At 38.4% G+C, this 17,212-nt stretch overlaps 1 protein-coding gene across 3 annotated transcripts in view; it reads right to left on the bottom strand.

The window, feature by feature from the left end:
• Window positions 1-3,345: 3,345 nt before the first annotated feature.
• ccser1 (coiled-coil serine-rich protein 1) overlaps window positions 3,346-17,212 on the bottom strand; it is a 78,037-nt gene continuing 64,170 nt past the window's right edge. For 2 of the 3 annotated variants that reach the window (XM_052564134.1, XM_052564135.1), the window contains one exon: window positions 3,346-7,545. In XM_052564134.1, coding sequence (XP_052420094.1) covers window positions 7,051-7,545 — 495 coding nt within the window. In that variant the 3' untranslated portion in view covers window positions 3,346-7,050. The remainder of the gene's footprint in view (window positions 7,546-17,212) is intronic. The other variant, XM_052564136.1, reaches the window with a different exon arrangement.

The following is a 17,212-nucleotide window of genomic DNA, read 5'->3' as shown; positions in this document are numbered from 1 at the left end:
TATGAATCCTCAAAGTGAGCAAAACCAAGAAAGGCATACTCAATGCGGAAGCATGTTGCTGGTGGAAGATGCAAATGAATGTGGCGCTAAGGGTGGGAAAACAACTCAAATATGCATCCCAACATGCACCTCTACCAATAAGTATGCTCATACTTTCTGAGTTATTGAAATCACTGCTCTATGTGCATCGTCTGTGCTGTTATCTGATACGAGAATACTTTAGCATCTCAGCCTGAAAAAGGCCCTGGACCGCAAAACTGATAAACACAAAGTCAATTAATGGGGGCGAATAGGGGGAAAAAACAGCGGCTGCACATCAGGGAAAGAATGAAAGACAGATAGTAAGAATGAGAGTCATTTGACTCTGTTGCTCGGTATAAGAAACCTGCTGATAATCGCTGAGAGCAAATGAGCCCCGAGACCCTGCTGTCCTGCCATGATGGAGCAGTGGCGGCTGTGCCGGTGCTCCACGTCTGATTATTTCTTCTATCCCTGGGTCATTTCTAATTTAAAAAGCCCACTATCAAAGCGAGTCAATATTACACGCTGTACCCCCATGAAAAGCACGGAATTCCTGATAGAGGAAGAAGCTGACTATAACAAGAATCTTCAGTTGCTCTCTTTACCTCATCTGGGACGGAAAGTAATAATAACCACATTTATCTGTCATTACCGGCACCCTCCATTTGTTTTGGATGAGTTTGTGCAGAGAGCTGATGGAACATGGAGCTATTGAGGGATTGTAGATCAGCGGAGGTTACTGAGAAACGGAAAGAAAAAGACGTCGCTTGATCAACAAGCCACATGATGTGTCATAGCTAATAATGATTGAAAAGCTGCTCGTCAACCATGGCAACATACCGCAGAAAGAAACGCCACTGCCTTTACCACCCAGGAGCTGTGTGGGCTGCTCTCACTCATCTCCCACTGCTTTGTTTCATTCCACAGTTGTTGGAGAGAAAGCAACACCCTGTGGGAAAAGTAAGCTGGCAAGCCTGTCTCTTCATGCTTCCAAGAATGGCTCAGCATGCCAGCGTGTCTGGGCAGGGTGAGAGTAGAGGGCATCGCTCCGGGCACCATGGGGAGATGGGCATGCCAGTGGGGTGCAGCGGGCAGCAGTCACAGTTGTTAGCCCACTGCGACCTTCCGTGAGCTTGGGAGGCATCAAATCAACGTGAGTACTCTCATTGGCAGGCAACAGGCCCCAGGTGTTTTGGACATTGACAAGCTCAGCGAAATCAGAAGCATCTGGTCGTTCCCAACCCGGATGACGTTCTTTCTTGCGTTGGATACAAAAGGACAAATCGCGAGGAATGTAGGTGGCTCTATTCCACACAATGAACTCGAATGCGGGAGGATGTTACAGCATAAGTGACAAACTGACAAGTTTAGATAGTTTAGTTTAAGACGCTGTCACTTTCAATACATGAAAAAAAAATATGATAAGTTTATTGTTTTCAGTACATACTTTTGAATTTGACAAAAGAAAGTATGTAGGTTAAGGACATTTTCAAATGTAGTTTGTTGTTATAAAACTACACTTTCTCTTAGTTCAGATTGTGTTCATAGTTCATACTGTAGATAGACAATATAAAACTTTCATTCAAAAGTTTGTGGTCTGCAAGGTATATATATATAAGGAATGAATACTTTTATTCAGCGAGGATTTATTAAACTTCAAATTTTACACTAAAGACATACAGAGTTACAAAAGTGTTCTGTTCTTTTGGATTTTATGCTTATCAATAGATCCTGAAAAAAATGGGTTTCACAATATTAGGCAGCACTACTGTTTTCAGCACTAATAATATTACTACAACTACTAATACATGTCTCTTGAGAACTAATTCGGCCTATGAGATTGATTTCTGAAGGATTATGACACTAAAGATTTGATTAATGACTGCTGAAAATTCAGCTTTGCCATCACAGGAATAAATTACATTTTTAAGAATATTAAAATAGAAAAGTTTTTTTTATTATTATTATTATAACAATATTTCACAATATTACAATTTTTACTGTATTCTTGATCAGCTCCGATGAACATAAAATACTTCTTTCAAAAATATTAATAACCAGAATGTTTTATACAGTATTGTAGTGTGGGTTTGTACATCAATGTATTTCATAATGAAAACCTCTTATTTCAATATTTATAAATTATTTAAATCTATATATTTAACAAAGAATAGCAGTGATGAACACCTTTTCTCAGGAGGTCCATTAAAAGAAGAGCCATGTTTGCTTCACAGATCAGATATACTTATGGTTTTCAACAGTTTATATAATTTATCACTTTACCTTATCGGAAGGGATTATTGGATGCTTCTCTAATAATTTCTTTTCCAGAGTTATATGTTTGTTCTGGTGCTGACCCAAATTTAACTGGCAAGTTCATACACACAAATACCAAAAAAACATACTAAAAAAATATATTTACCAATCAATGGTCAAAGGTATAAAAACACCCTAAATGATGACATGAAATATCACAAAGTCACACCTTATATTGATGAAGTCTGAATGACCAAGACATTAAAAAAAAAAGAAATTAAAATAGAAACTGGAAAAACAGCCCCGGCAACAGTGGAAACAAACCATTTTGGAGAAGATTCTTGAGAATTTCTCACGCAGATGTCATACATAACCACATCGAATTTATGAAGACACAGATGAGCAGCGACAGAGAAATACACCTCTGTGCATCAAAGTCAGCCCACCGTCACATCAAGACAACAAACACTTGTCATTCCCAGAGTTCTACGGTAGCGGCTTTCCTCCCTGCGGAGCAGTGCAATTACTTTTGCCCAGAAGTTGACGGTCTCTCTCTGCCCTCCTTTTAGCTAGAGAAAACTTGTTATGGATGACTAAGAGTAGCAACGATACGTGCTGTGAAACCTGCACAGTTGAAGTGGACTGTGAAGCCTGAACAGGAATCAGAGAAAAAGAGTGATTTAGACAGGGACCATGTGAAGTTCACACAGGCTTTTGAGCATTATAGTCTGATGCAATACACTTAAGGAAACACAATAAGCAATTTCCAGAAGAATGACATCCATTTTACCCTTTCACCAAGAAGCAAGGGCAGGCCAGAGAAAAGGCTCACTTTAGACCGCTGCAGGCCATCAAAGCAATAGCATTTTCACGTCTAGTTTCCAGAGATGATGATTGTAAACAGTAACATTGCTTACAGTGTACCCTCCTCGAACATTAAAAATAATGTCAAACATGAAGGAGCAGGTGTATTAAAGAAGCAGTGCTGGAAAAACAGTTAATAGAAACGTTAAATGTGGAAACCATCCTATTAACAACCAAAACCAGGGCTTGCGTATATTAAAACCATTTCGTTTTTGGAATATCAGTCTTTAATGAATGAATATATTACATTCAGTGAAAATCAGAACATCTTAATGAAAACCACCAGTGAGAGAAAAGATACAGATAAAGGTCATTTCGAATCTCATTAGGGTTGAAATCTCTTAAAGGTGCCATTGTTATGCAAACCCTGTACATACTGATGAAAAAAAAAAGAGAAAATCTAAATGATGTAAGAGATGATTTCAGCATAGCAACAGCATCTGCAACGAAGACAGTTTTATATGCATTGATACAGACAAATTAAAGCATAAGCTGATAGTCGTTTTACAATATTACATAATAAATAAGGCCAAATAAATATCTATTCAACGATAAAGAATTCTGAAGTCAGAAATGAGATGGCACATATAGTCATGTTAATGATCGAGATCCACAAGTCCCCGCTCTTGCACGGATTCTACTCATGATCCCGCATATTCAAGTCTGTTTATATCTCCGTCCTCCAAGCGTCATGGCTCAAACGTGTGGTTTAAAGTCATGTGTCAAAGACACAAGAGAGGCTCAGGAAGGAACAAGGACAATTCCTGCCTCTGGGAACACGCATTTAACATTCACCAGTCACAAACTGACACCCACCCCGCATTTGAACAGTATTGCCGAGCGCAGTTATCGAGGGCTGAATTGACTCAAATTGGCTGACTAACAGCAGTCTGCTCTCCTGAGGTCGTTCTGAAATACCGTAAGCAGGGTCCAAAATGAACTGTTTGCCTTGTACGTGATGGATGCATGAACTAAACCGATTTACAAATGGAAAAAGAAATCGTCAAAATCTGAGTTTTTTATTGTATTTTTTTAATTTAAAAAAAAGTTGTATATTATTAGAACAACATGCAAAGGATCCTTAAAAAATATTAAAAATAGCATGAATTAAATCAACAGTAATGTTAGATGTTTACAATAAGGGACAGATTTACTAACAGCTTGCGTCAGCGCAAACCAACTTTTGGCGTTAAAATAGTAGTGTCAGGATATTAAAAGACACGCAGTGAATAAAGCGAGGACACCTGATCATACCGAATATGCATTTGTAGGAGTTTCCCTTTTAGATGCTAAATTTATGGGGGAGAGTATTAAAATGAATCACTCACAGAAAAATCCACACCCTCTGGCACGGTTTTGGAAGTGTGTTCCTGTGCTAATTTGCCTTGTTTAGTAAATCTGGCCCTAAATGTTTGTTAGATTATAATAATTATATACTTTTTTATTCACATTTTTTATATTTGGAAGCCCAATCTTAATAACCAGTTCCCAATAATTTTATCTACTGTACATATCAAAGACAATTTTACTCCTATTTAACATTTGTTCACCAAATGTTAATTTTGGACTCTTAACAAATTTTGATTTGGACCCGTAACAAGACAAACACGTTCCAGTTTAGGGAGTGTGATATCAGTATCAGAGAATGTAGTGGTGAGACCGCGCTAAAGACCGCTTTCTCTCCCTGAGCCTGATCACACACAGAGCTGGAAGTAGGTCTGGGAGGGAGAAGGAGATCGAGAGAGAGGAAGCCATGGTGCTCCCAACAGATTGCTGAAATTGGAGCACTGGACCACAGGGAGCAGACCTGCTGGATGGATGGGACTGCGTTTCTTCAGGGTTTCCTTCTCCTCCATGCATCCTTGCTTGAGCTCCTGATCCGCAAAGCCGGGTCATCACCGTCCCAACGTTCTCCCAACGCTGCCAAAATGAGGCCATTACTTGTTTCACCTGCTTGTCTTAAGAGTGAGCACTGTATGAGGCCGTCTATTGCAGTTTTAAACTTACTGAAGTTACTGACATGTTTAATAAAATTTATTTGCCATCTTTTTTAATAAAAATTCAAAGCCTCACCTATGTCAAATGTAATAATGTATTTCTCTGCAAAGAGGGCTCTACTTCTTTGATTAACGAAGGGCATTTCTTTCGTGAAGTTCAGCTGCCTTGAGGTCTGTCTAAGTGTTTACGACTTGAGGCTCTCACTGAGTCCTTCCTCAAGGGCTGTCAAACCTATTTGAGCTTCGATTCAGTGCGAAAAAGCTTTTTTGTTTGTTTGCAGCCAAAGGGGGAAAAAAATGGTAGCTTGCAATTAGAGAGGCTAAATTGTTAAACTCCCAAAAAGCGGTCCGACAATATGGGAGCAAGAGTTTCAATGCCCTCTTTTCGATTCTTGGTTCTTCAGTGTCATGTTTACCGGTTCAAATAAATGTGACATACTTTTATAAACATCACTACTGATTGGGCTTAATCTAATAAGCAAGTCTATAGTTGTGAGTTAGAGTTAAAATGTTTTGAAAACATTAATAAAGTTTCTACATGCAGGGTCCAAAATTAACTTTTTGGCACAAAATGTTTTTGTTGAATTGAGAAACCGGACAAAAATCTTGGGAACTCATCTTGAGGCTGTATTTTTATGACCAGTACAAAATTATTATTTTTTTTTTCTCAGTCGCATTTGCCAGTTCCTCAGATTTTCCACAAAAACATAATTTTGTTCACAATATTTTGATTATGGCTTTATATGAATACAAATACATCACATATACTGTACCATTCAAATGTTCGGGGAAAGTACAGTTATGTTTTTTTTTAAGAGATTATTTTTATTCAGCAAGGATGCATTCAGTTGATTTATTCAAAAGTGACACCACGCACATTTATAATATTACAAAGGATTTTGAATTTAAATTTAAATTCATAACAAAAAAAATACATTAAAATAAAAATAAAAAACACCATGGTTTCCAAAAGAAAAAATTAGACAGCACAACAATTTTTAACCTTGAAAATAAGAATAGGCTCAATGTTAATAGGGCTGCAAATCAGCATATTAGAATTTCTTTTTTGATCTTTGAAGGATTATGTGACAATGAAACTTGGAGCAATGGTTGTTGAAAATTCAGTTTTGCCATCACAGGAATAAATTACATTTAAATTGTATAATAGATTTTTAAATTATAATATTTTTTAAATATTACTATTTATCATATTACATAATATAAAAAGCCTTGGTGAACACAAGCAACCAGAAAAAATTTCCTGACCCCAAACATTTGAACAGTAATTTGTCACCAAACTGAGATCTGGAGAAACGTTTGGTTTTAATAAGACACACTTGTGTCTAAAATTTAATTGATATCTTACAGCAGCGAAGATCAGATTATCATTCATACAACTAGATATAAACCACATACTGTTACAGTTCCTAATAGAGGTACTGGGCAAAAGGTTAAATAAACTTGTCCAAACCAATTATTTTTACTTGAAATTGGAGTCTTGGCAAGTGTTAATGTTGGACCCTGAATTTCTTTTAATGATATAATGGAATGCAAAATGTTGACATCCTCTAGCATTTCAGCAGAACTGTACAATGTGATAATGTAGCGAGGGAATCTCTCACCTTAATGGACCGTCAATCTAAAGTACTTATCGGAGCAGCATATACTAGTTCTTCAAAAAGGCTTAAGTAGTGCAGACTACGGATTGGTTTTGACACTTAATATACTGCAGATGATTACTTTAACTCCACAAAGGATAAGAAGAGTCTCGGTGTGCGGCTAAAGTTCGGTTGAGGTTTGAGAGGAAAATTAGCTTTGATGTAACTGAGTACACGTGGGTCTAAAGGTACTCGCGGTCACTGAGGAACTCGTATCCGTCTGAGGCATGTGTCAGTGTTCGGTGTGTGTGTTTTCAACCGTCCTGCTGAGCGAGAGCCTGCAGTTCGGCTGTATGGAGTGAGTGCTGTAGGAAGACGTTCTTTCGGCTGTACATGTGTAAAGACAGAGGCCCACGGGGCGGCTGACCCAGACGGCCGGTAAAGGAGGACTGAAGCCTGGGAATAGGGCCTCGCTCGCTCCGTGGCCCCCGTTCGCTGTCCGAGGACAGACTGCGTGAGGGACTGGCCTTGCTGGGGAGGCTCATACTGCTGCCGGCCACGGCGCGAGGGATCTGAGAGGGCCCCGGGTGCTCCGTCTTGCGAGGTCCGGATACCTCAGACAAGGACTGCCCACCTTCAGCTCTCCGTAGTGACTCCCTCAATCCTACTCCGCCATTGCTGCAAGCCCTCTCTTCACAAGGCCGACTGTGCTGGTCCGCAGCGGACATTCGCGCCGGCCTTCGCTCCCTTGTGAGGCTGCTGCTGGGAATGTTGCTGTTTTGGCCTGTGGGTCGACTCGGGTGGATTGCCTGTTGAAACAAAAGATGGGAAAGTGAGAGAAAATGAAGACGCTTAATTAGCTGACATTGTGACAAAGATTCCTTGGCGGTCTAGAACCTTTTCTAATTGTTTCCAGATCAACTGGAACTCTGCCTTTTTAGGAAGAGGAGGCCAAAGGCACACATTGTGGGGAGGTGGCACGAGAAAAAGTGCTGAGGAGCTTGAGCCACCTGTTCATTTTGCACACAACACTGCCTCCTCCTCACATAACCGGCCCTCTATTACTTTACAATACTTGAATGAGTGAAGGGGAAATATTATGCATGAAAAAATAAATTAGCTGCAAACTATAGAGCGATTGTTTGATTCAGGCTGTAACTCCAAGTGTAACTCAGACCGAGCTGGCAGCCAGAAAGTAATACTTGATGCTAATCGGCATTTCACAAAGTGAGGAAACCTAATTAAGTGCGATGTGGCTAATGTGGGAACTTCAGCTGTGACGTGAGATTGAATTTAAAATAGAGGCTGTAATTGAATTCGTGCATTATGGGAAAGAATCTGTGCGAGGAGTTGAGAAACGCACATGCCAATGCAGGTGAGAAAAGAGACCTGCGTCTCATGTGTGATAAACCTATTTTATTCTATTTTACTGTGCGAAATGTCTTTTGCACTACCTTACACTTTCAAGTAATGCCAGGATGCAAAATGATTTCTTTAAAATAAACAAACTGGTTTTTATAGAAAAAGTCAAACTAGTTTGTATGTTTAGACCATGGAATTCTATAACAACAGGATATTTTCCTTAATGTTAAGAGGTAGGTATTCTTTCGGTTATAGATCAAATGTGATCTGGACCACAAAACCAGTCATAAGGGTCATTTTTTTGGAATTGGGATTTATACTTTCATTTATATAGAGATAATTAGATAGATTTATATATTTATACATTTGTTTATGTTTAAATTTGTTTTGTTATTATAGGACAATATTTGGCCGAGATACAGCTATTTGAAAATCTGGAATCTGAGGGTGCAAAAAAAAAAATAAAATAAAATAAAAATAAAAAATTGATAAAGTACGAATAAATTGTTATTGCAATTACATCTTTACCTCACTACTTGCTTGTTTATTTTATTAATAATTTAGATTTTTTTTTATTATTGAACAGCACTTGAGATTTACAAATACATTTCTATTTTGTAGTTCTGTTTATCCACTTATTCCAATATTCAGATCGACATATTTGCACTATAAAGAAAAGAAAAGGAAAAACACACACCCTTTCACATAACCTGTCATTTTAAGTGTTCATCCGCTGGGCCTCTCTTCACAGAAACCATGCTAAGCAGCGGGTGTTTGGGGACCGCAGTCAGATTTACAATGTCTGTGTCCTCTCAAGTACGCGCTCTGCGGCATTCACAGTCAAAATTCAGGCACTAGCAGAAATAAATGCATCAGATGTTGACAGAAAAGAGGAAGAAGTTTGGTACCTGCACTGGAAAAAGGCCAGAAATACACACACACAAAACTACTGAGTCATTCAGTGGAAAAACAGCGACCAGAGTAAATCAGACTGATTTAACGGTCGTAATCCATTTGGGTCTTTATTAGCTTGTGAAGAAGCTGGTCCTGTGCTAATGGCACGCTTCTGTTAAAAGCCCTCCGGCTGATTATATGCAGTAGGCTGGAAGTAGCAGGATTCAGCCTACTCATTTTCCACACTTCAGCACACCTACAGACACACACATACACGCTCACGCAAGCTTGCGCAACAAGCAACTGTTGCGAAGAGGCACGCTGTCGAAGCCGTAGGCAATTGTGTATTATGTATAGTACTGGACTGATAACTGAGAGCAGCGTACAGATATCGAGTTATGTATTACATAAAAAAATCCACTCAAGCAAGCACGGCTCACTTTCATATTCGCAGAAAAAAAGAATGTTTGGGGAGGGAAAACAATTCTGCGGCACTTCTCGTCAGTCTCGACAGACAAGAATGCATTTCTTTGTTGTTTATTTTCTTCCACTGGAATCATGTAAAATAAATAGACAATAAGAATCTCTTGCTTCACAGACGCAGAGGTTTTCTCAAATAAACATGACGAAAAAAAAAAAAAAGGGAACACAAGAGTTTGAACTTTTTGTGTGGCGACATCGTATTTAGAAGAGTATGCTCAACTATTCATCTTTCCAAATAAGACTCACGTTAAATATACAGAAACGCACCTTTGTAATCAGACTAAAGCGAGGGTGAACAATTAAGCGCAATTGGAAGCACGGCATGCTTCATCTTTCGTCTCCGTCTCCCAGATGCTAGGCTCTATATTCAGCCAATGAGAGGCATGTTGTTTGCCCCCACTTCCTGAAACTCCATCCGTCTGAACCTAAGTTAAGATGATGAAGAGTGGCTTTCAGAAAGAGAGAGAGCAAGAGAAAGCAAGAGAGGATGAAGTGTCACAGTCTGAGGGTGCTTAAAGACAAATGGCTGTCCTCCTCGCCAGCGGCTGATTACAAACCGCCCCTGAATACTTTTAATGGGCTCATGGGCTCCCACAACTGCCACTCTGCCTCAGCACCTCGTGTCATGATTTGACATATGAGCTCTGTACGGATGTGCAAAAAAGACATATTTTCATAATTTAAAAACAAATGAATTATTAAAGTCAGGGGAGCTGTCTTCATGTTCTAGTTGTGATTTGATGTTGTAGTAAAGAGTGTGGAAGTGGAAAGTAATAGCATTAATATATCAGTTTCCAGGATGAATGAATGTACGGATAAGCAAGGAAGATTCTTTCTTGATATTAGACACATAAAATCCATAAATATCCATATGTGTGTGTACACTAACACTCAAATTTTGAGGTTGGTAACATATTTAACAAAAAAAAAAAAAATCTCAGACTCACTAAGGCTGCATCTACTTTAGTAAAAACAGTAAATATTGAAATGCCATAACATTTTAAACGCAATATATTTTAATATATCTTAAAATGTAGTGTATTTTAATGAATGTGGTAATAATGTTTTTATTTTACTGAATTCTAATCAGCCACTTACTACAGATTTTAGTGTCATGTGATTCTTCCCAAATAATTCTAATATGCTGATTTGGTGATCAAGAAGCATTTCTTCTTAGCATCATTCTTGAAAAAAAGGTGTGCGCTAAACACTCCAATTATCAGGATTCTTTAAAGAATGAAATTTCGAAAGTATTTATTTAAAACAGAAATTCCCAAATGAACATCCCAAATGTATCTGAATAAATAAAGTAGAAATCTGAATTGGAATAAATGTGAATAATAAAAAAAAAAAAAAGAAAACCATCTTACCGACCCCAAACTTTTGAACAGTGTAAAGGTCCTGGTCATATAATTAGAATACATTTTTTCAAAAAGTTAATTTACTTCACTAATTCCATTCAGAAAGTGAAACATGTACATTATATTCATTGATTACACACAGAGTGATATATTTCAAATGTTTATTTTAATTTTTATTTGATTATAACTGACAACTAACAATTAAAAATGTAAACTTAAAATTTTAATTCAAGTTAATGTTGATTAACTGATACATATTATAAATATTAATATGATAAATGGATATATACATCGAGATTTATTATAGATTACATTGTTTGAGGCAATCCAATAATGTTATATGTTATATGTATATAATATGTTATTAAATTATTATGTTATTGAAAATTTAAGTGAGCATTAGATGACAGCAAATGCAATGTAAATGTAAAGGAACTGCACATTTATATATCAGCCATTAATCGATATGGTTGTGATAAACTGTGTATTTCTATGACAAACAGAGCAGTCTAAATCTGAATAATTGCAAGCACTGGTGGATGGTAATACACACTAAACACAATTTTGTACAAATCCATCAACATTCATACAAAAAAAGACCTACAGCTAATGCATAATAGCACAAAATACAGCGGATGAACAGCAAATGATCTGAATTCCGACAATAACTGCCCTGAAAGTTATTGTTCAAGTTAATAGATTTGTTACATAAGCTTTTTGACAGGCCTTTTGACAGCACATTAAAGCATAAGGCGCTCTCAGCATGTTAAAAATCCCCTCTGAGAAGTTGCAAATCCTTGCTCATCCCCATGCCAAAAAAAACAAACAAATAAGAAAATCTAGATAACCTAGTTGAACTCACTAACCAACTAGTTCGTTCGGCAGATGTTTAGCAGAGCAATCCTTAAAATCACTGCTCCTCTGCGGGGGGGATAAAGAGAAAGAAAATGTCAGCTACAGAAAGAGACCGCATGTTTATGTGTACTGAGACAGTGATCGATTGAGAAAGTCTGATCGATATTTGAGGCCTGCAAAAGAGACTCCTGAAAACTATAAAAACAAAATGGATTGTGGCAGAGAGACAAAAAAAAATGGAGACAGTGAAGATGTGAAGGAGAAACAAGAGGAGTTGAAAGACAACGTAAGAGCGGGTGCGCGGGGTGGGGCGCTCCGTTCAGCTAGTTTCGTGTGAGCCTTGTTTCTAGATGATGAGGCATGATGGAGGCTGGATTTGATGTGTGGAGTAACTGAACACACTTCAAAGGCTTCCCCCCCTATTGAGCCCCTCCAACAGCTGTCAGCTTTAGGGAAGATAAGATTCTTTACAGTCCCTGTCTTGTTCTCTCTGACAGCAAAGGACCTGGATAAACAATAACGGGAAATATATATCAAGATGCGGAAGAAAAAAAATCCAAGTGAGAGCGAAAGAGATGAAGGGAGGAAGGAGACAAAAAAAAAAAATCATAAATTGAGTTTCTATCAGATAAGGTGGCAGATGTCTTCAAAAGCTGATGAGATTGTTGCAGCTGCCTGGGTTTCATCGTAAAGTCGCAGCTGCCTGTTTAAGGACCGTCAGCCCCATGAAGTAAGTTTGTGTGTGGCTTTCCGCAACAACACGTGTCACACAACTTAAGTGTCATGAGCCGACTTTGAATCAATATGATGAAACACACAAAGCAATGGAAGAAACCTACCAGCACTTTATGCTTCAGTTGTTTCTACTCAACCAGCCTCTCCGCACCAAAACATTCACAGAGATTTGTAGTCCCTGAGTGCGATGGACAAAAATAACTCTCTTTGTAAGGCTTTCCGAGCCGAGTAGTCCATAAGCAACCTGGTATGATGCATAATTTTCCCTCCATCTGTGGCGATGGTGGCGTGGAAGCCGAACATGATTCACGGTGCCAAAGGTCTGAGAGCCCTCGGGCTGTATTGTTTTCTGTATCTCTTCCACTGGCATCCATTTGCTTGGGTGTCACTCTGCGGAGAGGTGAACTGTCATCCTCTCATGGATGCTAATGCCGAGCTGGGCTGAGGACTCGAGCTAAAATCGGTGTGATGACCTGTTCTGCAGTGGCCCAGTCCCAGACTTTTATGTCAGGTGTGAAAAGTATATGAAGACACTCATCCTTGAGACAAAGAAGTCAGCTGCGATGACACAGCAGAGGAAGTCGTATCACACTAACAGAACTCAAAAACTCAAAAAGTGAGAAGAATCCATATAGAAAACGGAGAATTTCTATTAAAATATGCAGCAAAAACAATATATGCATGACTAAACTGCACATCGGAGAACAGTTATGGTTCCTCTAATTTGGTTGGCAGAACAGTATTTCAAAAGTGCTGATGTTTAGTCCAATATCACTGGGAGATAACATTATTCCCTTTCACCGAGAGTGGAAGCTGAGTGGAGTATACCAACCAATTGGCCAATTTTGTCTGAAATGCAAATAACTTCTTGTTTATTGAACTCTATATATGTGTTCACATTCGCACACATCAACCCCAGAGTTGTGCCGCAGAACTGATTTGAGAATGCCTTAAATGATAGCATTCAGTCAATTCCTTTTAATGGCATTCCGATTCGACTTCCCAGCAAGCCAATTCAGTTCAAATTCACACTCAAATTCCAAGCCAATCCTTTGATTCCGAATTTTGCAAATAACATTCACATTAAGTATTGAATATCAAAGTGTATTGAGGTATTGAATGCAACAGCTCGCTGTTGTGCTACTGCCTAATTGAAAGTTTCACAACATCATCAGCCTTTACTCTTCAAATCTTCTTCCTCAAAGTGGAAGTTTTTCAAGTTTGCCAAAGCAGGCAACTGTAATTATTTTTTAATGAGGCAATTGAAGTCTGAATATTTCATGAAGAAAGATAAATGTTCTCAGTACCATCTCTATTTACCAATGATTTTTGGATGAGTGCAGTGTTTGGATATGGGATTGAATAAAAGCCTCTTGATGGCGAGCATTACTGAAGTGTGGGCTTGTGCTTTTCTCCCCTAAAACACCTGTGAAAACTGTTGTCTGACCCAATACATTTCCCTGAGGCCCTCATCTCTTATCAGTAGTGCACGGACTGCTGGAGGGCTTGCCTACTTCACAGCACCTCATTTCTCACACCAGTACATCCTACATCCGCGTCAGACACACACTCACTCTCTCCTTCTCTCTCTTTAAGGGCCTTAGGGCCATCACAAAGCCTACACTGACTGGACAAAAATGCATCTTTAAAATCCACCCTAAACTCAAGACTCTCTGGGATTGTTTACTCTTCCTCTGGCAGTTCTGAAGGAAGTCCTCCTTCCTGTTTAGCTGCAATGGGGGAACATTTGGAAAAGTTTCCAACTTCCATTGTTTTAGCTTTTGTTATGGTAGTCAATGAGCTCAAACAACTTTATAGAATATTTTTAATTATATTATTTTCATTAAAATGACAAAAAAAAGCTGGTTTAAAGTTTCCATAAAGCAATACTACACATGTAATAGTGAAGTGGTTTTAAATATGAAGAGTTAATATCGACTTGTGTTTCAAACAAAATCTGTAAATGTCTTTTTCCACTGCTAATAATAATGTTCCAAAAAAAAAACTAAAAGGAAAGCCAAATCATCAAGCTTTTGCATGTTGCCAAATGCTTTATAATCACCTTGGTAAATGAAAGCAGAGAACAGAACACTCTGTCTTTCACAGTTCTCCTGAGCAGAGTTGTCAAATGTCACTCACCATCAGATGACTGTGTGAGTGAAGGGAAGGCTGGCCCTGTGGACACCCGTCTAATATCTAACTCACCTCAAGGGCTCTACAGTCAGAGCCCCTTGCCACCGGCTACTCACACACACGTCAGTTCGCCTCAACACACCGCCCTTATTAATTACCACATTTGTATCACTGACAGACCACTGAGAGGTGCAGGAGGGTGAAAAAAATGAGGACAGGTCCCTTTTGCATCTGCATGTACTTCGCCACAAATGCAATGATCCAACTGTTTCCAGTTACCTCAATTTAGAGGTTCAGCTGATCTGAATCCAGTATCCGATCCTTTTTTGTTGTTGTTGAGGAGACTATTTTATGAAAAGAAATTTCTAACTACACATTGTGTTATTACAAAAGACAAAATATATATTATAAAATTGTCTGCGATTATGAACGCGGTTTTGTGATACAGTATTGTTCAAAATAATAGCAGTACAATGTGACTAACCAGAATAATCAAGGTTTTTCGTATATTTTTTTTATTGCTACGTGGCAAACAAGTTACCAGTAGGTTCAGTAGATTCTCAGAAAACAAATGAGACCCAGCATTCATGATATGCACGCTCTTAAGGCTGTGCAATTGGGCAATTAGTTGAATTAGTTGAAAGGGGTGTGTTCAAAAAAATAGCAGTGTGCCATTCAATCACTGAGGTCATCAATTTTGTGAAGAAAAAGGTGTGAATCAAGTGGCCCCTATTTAAGGATGAAGCCAACACTTGTTGAACATGCATTTGAAAGCTGAGGAAAATGGGTCGTTCAAGACATTGTTCAGAAGAACAGCGTACTTTGATTAAAAAGTTGATTAGAGAGGGGAAAACCTATAAAGAGGTGCAAAAAATGATAGGCTGTTCAGCTAAAATGATCTCCAATGCCTTAAAATGGAGAGCAAAACCAGAGAGACGTGGAAGAAAACGGAAGACAACCATCAAAATGGATAGAAGAATAACCAGAATGGCAAAGGCTCAGCCAATGATCACCTCCAGGATGATCAAAGACAGTCTGGAGTTACCTGTAAGTACTGTGACAGTTAGAAGACGTCTGTGTGAAGCTAATCTATTTTCAAGAATCCCCCGCAAAGTCCCTCTGTTAAAAAAAAGGCATGTGCAGAAGAGGTTACAATTTGCCAAAGAACACATCAACTGGCCTAAAGAGAAATGGAGGAACATTTTGTGGACTGATGAGAGTAAAATTGTTCTTTTTGGGTCCAAGGGCCACAGGCAGTTTGTGAGACGACCCCCAAACTCTGAATTCAAGCCACAGTACACAGTGAAGACAGTGAAGCATGGAGGTGCAAGCATCATGATATGGGCATGTTTCTCCTACTATGGTGTTGGGCCTATTTATCGCATACCAGGGATCATGGATCAGTTTGCATATGTTAAAATATTTGAAGAGGTCATGTTGCCCTATGCTGAAGAGGACATGCCCTTGAAATGGTTGTTTCAACAAGACAATGACCCAAAACACACTAGTAAACGGGCAAAGTCTTGGTTCCAAACCAACAAAATTAATGTTATGGAGTGGCCAGCCCAATCTCCAGACCTTAATCTAATTGTGGGGTGATATCAAAAATGCTGTTTCTGAAGCAAAACCAAGAAATGTGAATGAATTGTGGAATGTTGTTAAAGAATCATGGAGTGGAATAACAGCTGAGAGGTGCCACAAGTTGGTTGACTCCATGCCACACAGATGTCAAGCAGTTTTAAAAAACTGTGGTCATACAACTTAATATTAGTTTAGTGATTCACAGGATTGCTAAATCCCAGAAAAAAAAAATGTTTGTACAAAATAGTTTTGAGTTTGTACAGTCAAAGGTAGACACTGCTATTTTTTTGAACACACCCCTTTCAACTAATTGCCCAATTGCACAGCCTTAAGAGCGTGCATATCATGAATGCTGGGTCTTGTTTGTTTTCTGACAATCTACTGAACCTACTGGTAACTTGTTTGCCACGTAGCAATAAAAAATATACTAAAAACCTTGATTATTCTGGTTAGTCACATTGTACTGCTATTATTTTGAACAATACTGTACTTGTCAGTGAACTAAGGCTCTGTGTATTAAATGCCGCTCCATCTGAAAGCATGTTATGGAGATTTACTACTAATCACAGAACCAGCTTTACTTTATGTGCATGACAATCACATGCGATAAATTGCACAGTCCTAATGCTAATAAGCAACTATTAAAAGTGAGAACTGGTCCCTATACTAAAGTGTTACCGAAAACACATTGTTATAGAAAGTAAAGTATTATAAAGTCATTGTTATACTGGTTTAAAATTATAAACCAAATTCAAAAACATACAGTAAAAAATACTTTATATGCAAAAATAAATTCGAATTCATACGGAATACAAACATTTAGGATAATACCACATGAAACTAGGGATGGACGATAAATATCGCCCGATATTTAATGCACATCTTTTCAGTGATGCGGGTCAAGTAATAAGCGGTAAATCTCTACACGTGCGTGATTTCACGTGGAGCAGCATTTAATACACAGAGCCGTTGTTCACTGACAAGCTGCGCCAAACCACAATCATATTTTGCGCAGCTTGTCAGTGAACAACAAAATTTATCATGCATCCCTACATGACACTAATAAACCTAA

Source organism: Carassius gibelio, chromosome B8 (genome assembly GCF_023724105.1).
Source record: "Carassius gibelio isolate Cgi1373 ecotype wild population from Czech Republic chromosome B8, carGib1.2-hapl.c, whole genome shotgun sequence".
Taxonomy (NCBI): domain Eukaryota; kingdom Metazoa; phylum Chordata; class Actinopteri; order Cypriniformes; family Cyprinidae; genus Carassius; species Carassius gibelio.
This window is presented reverse-complemented; position numbering and strand designations above follow the sequence as displayed.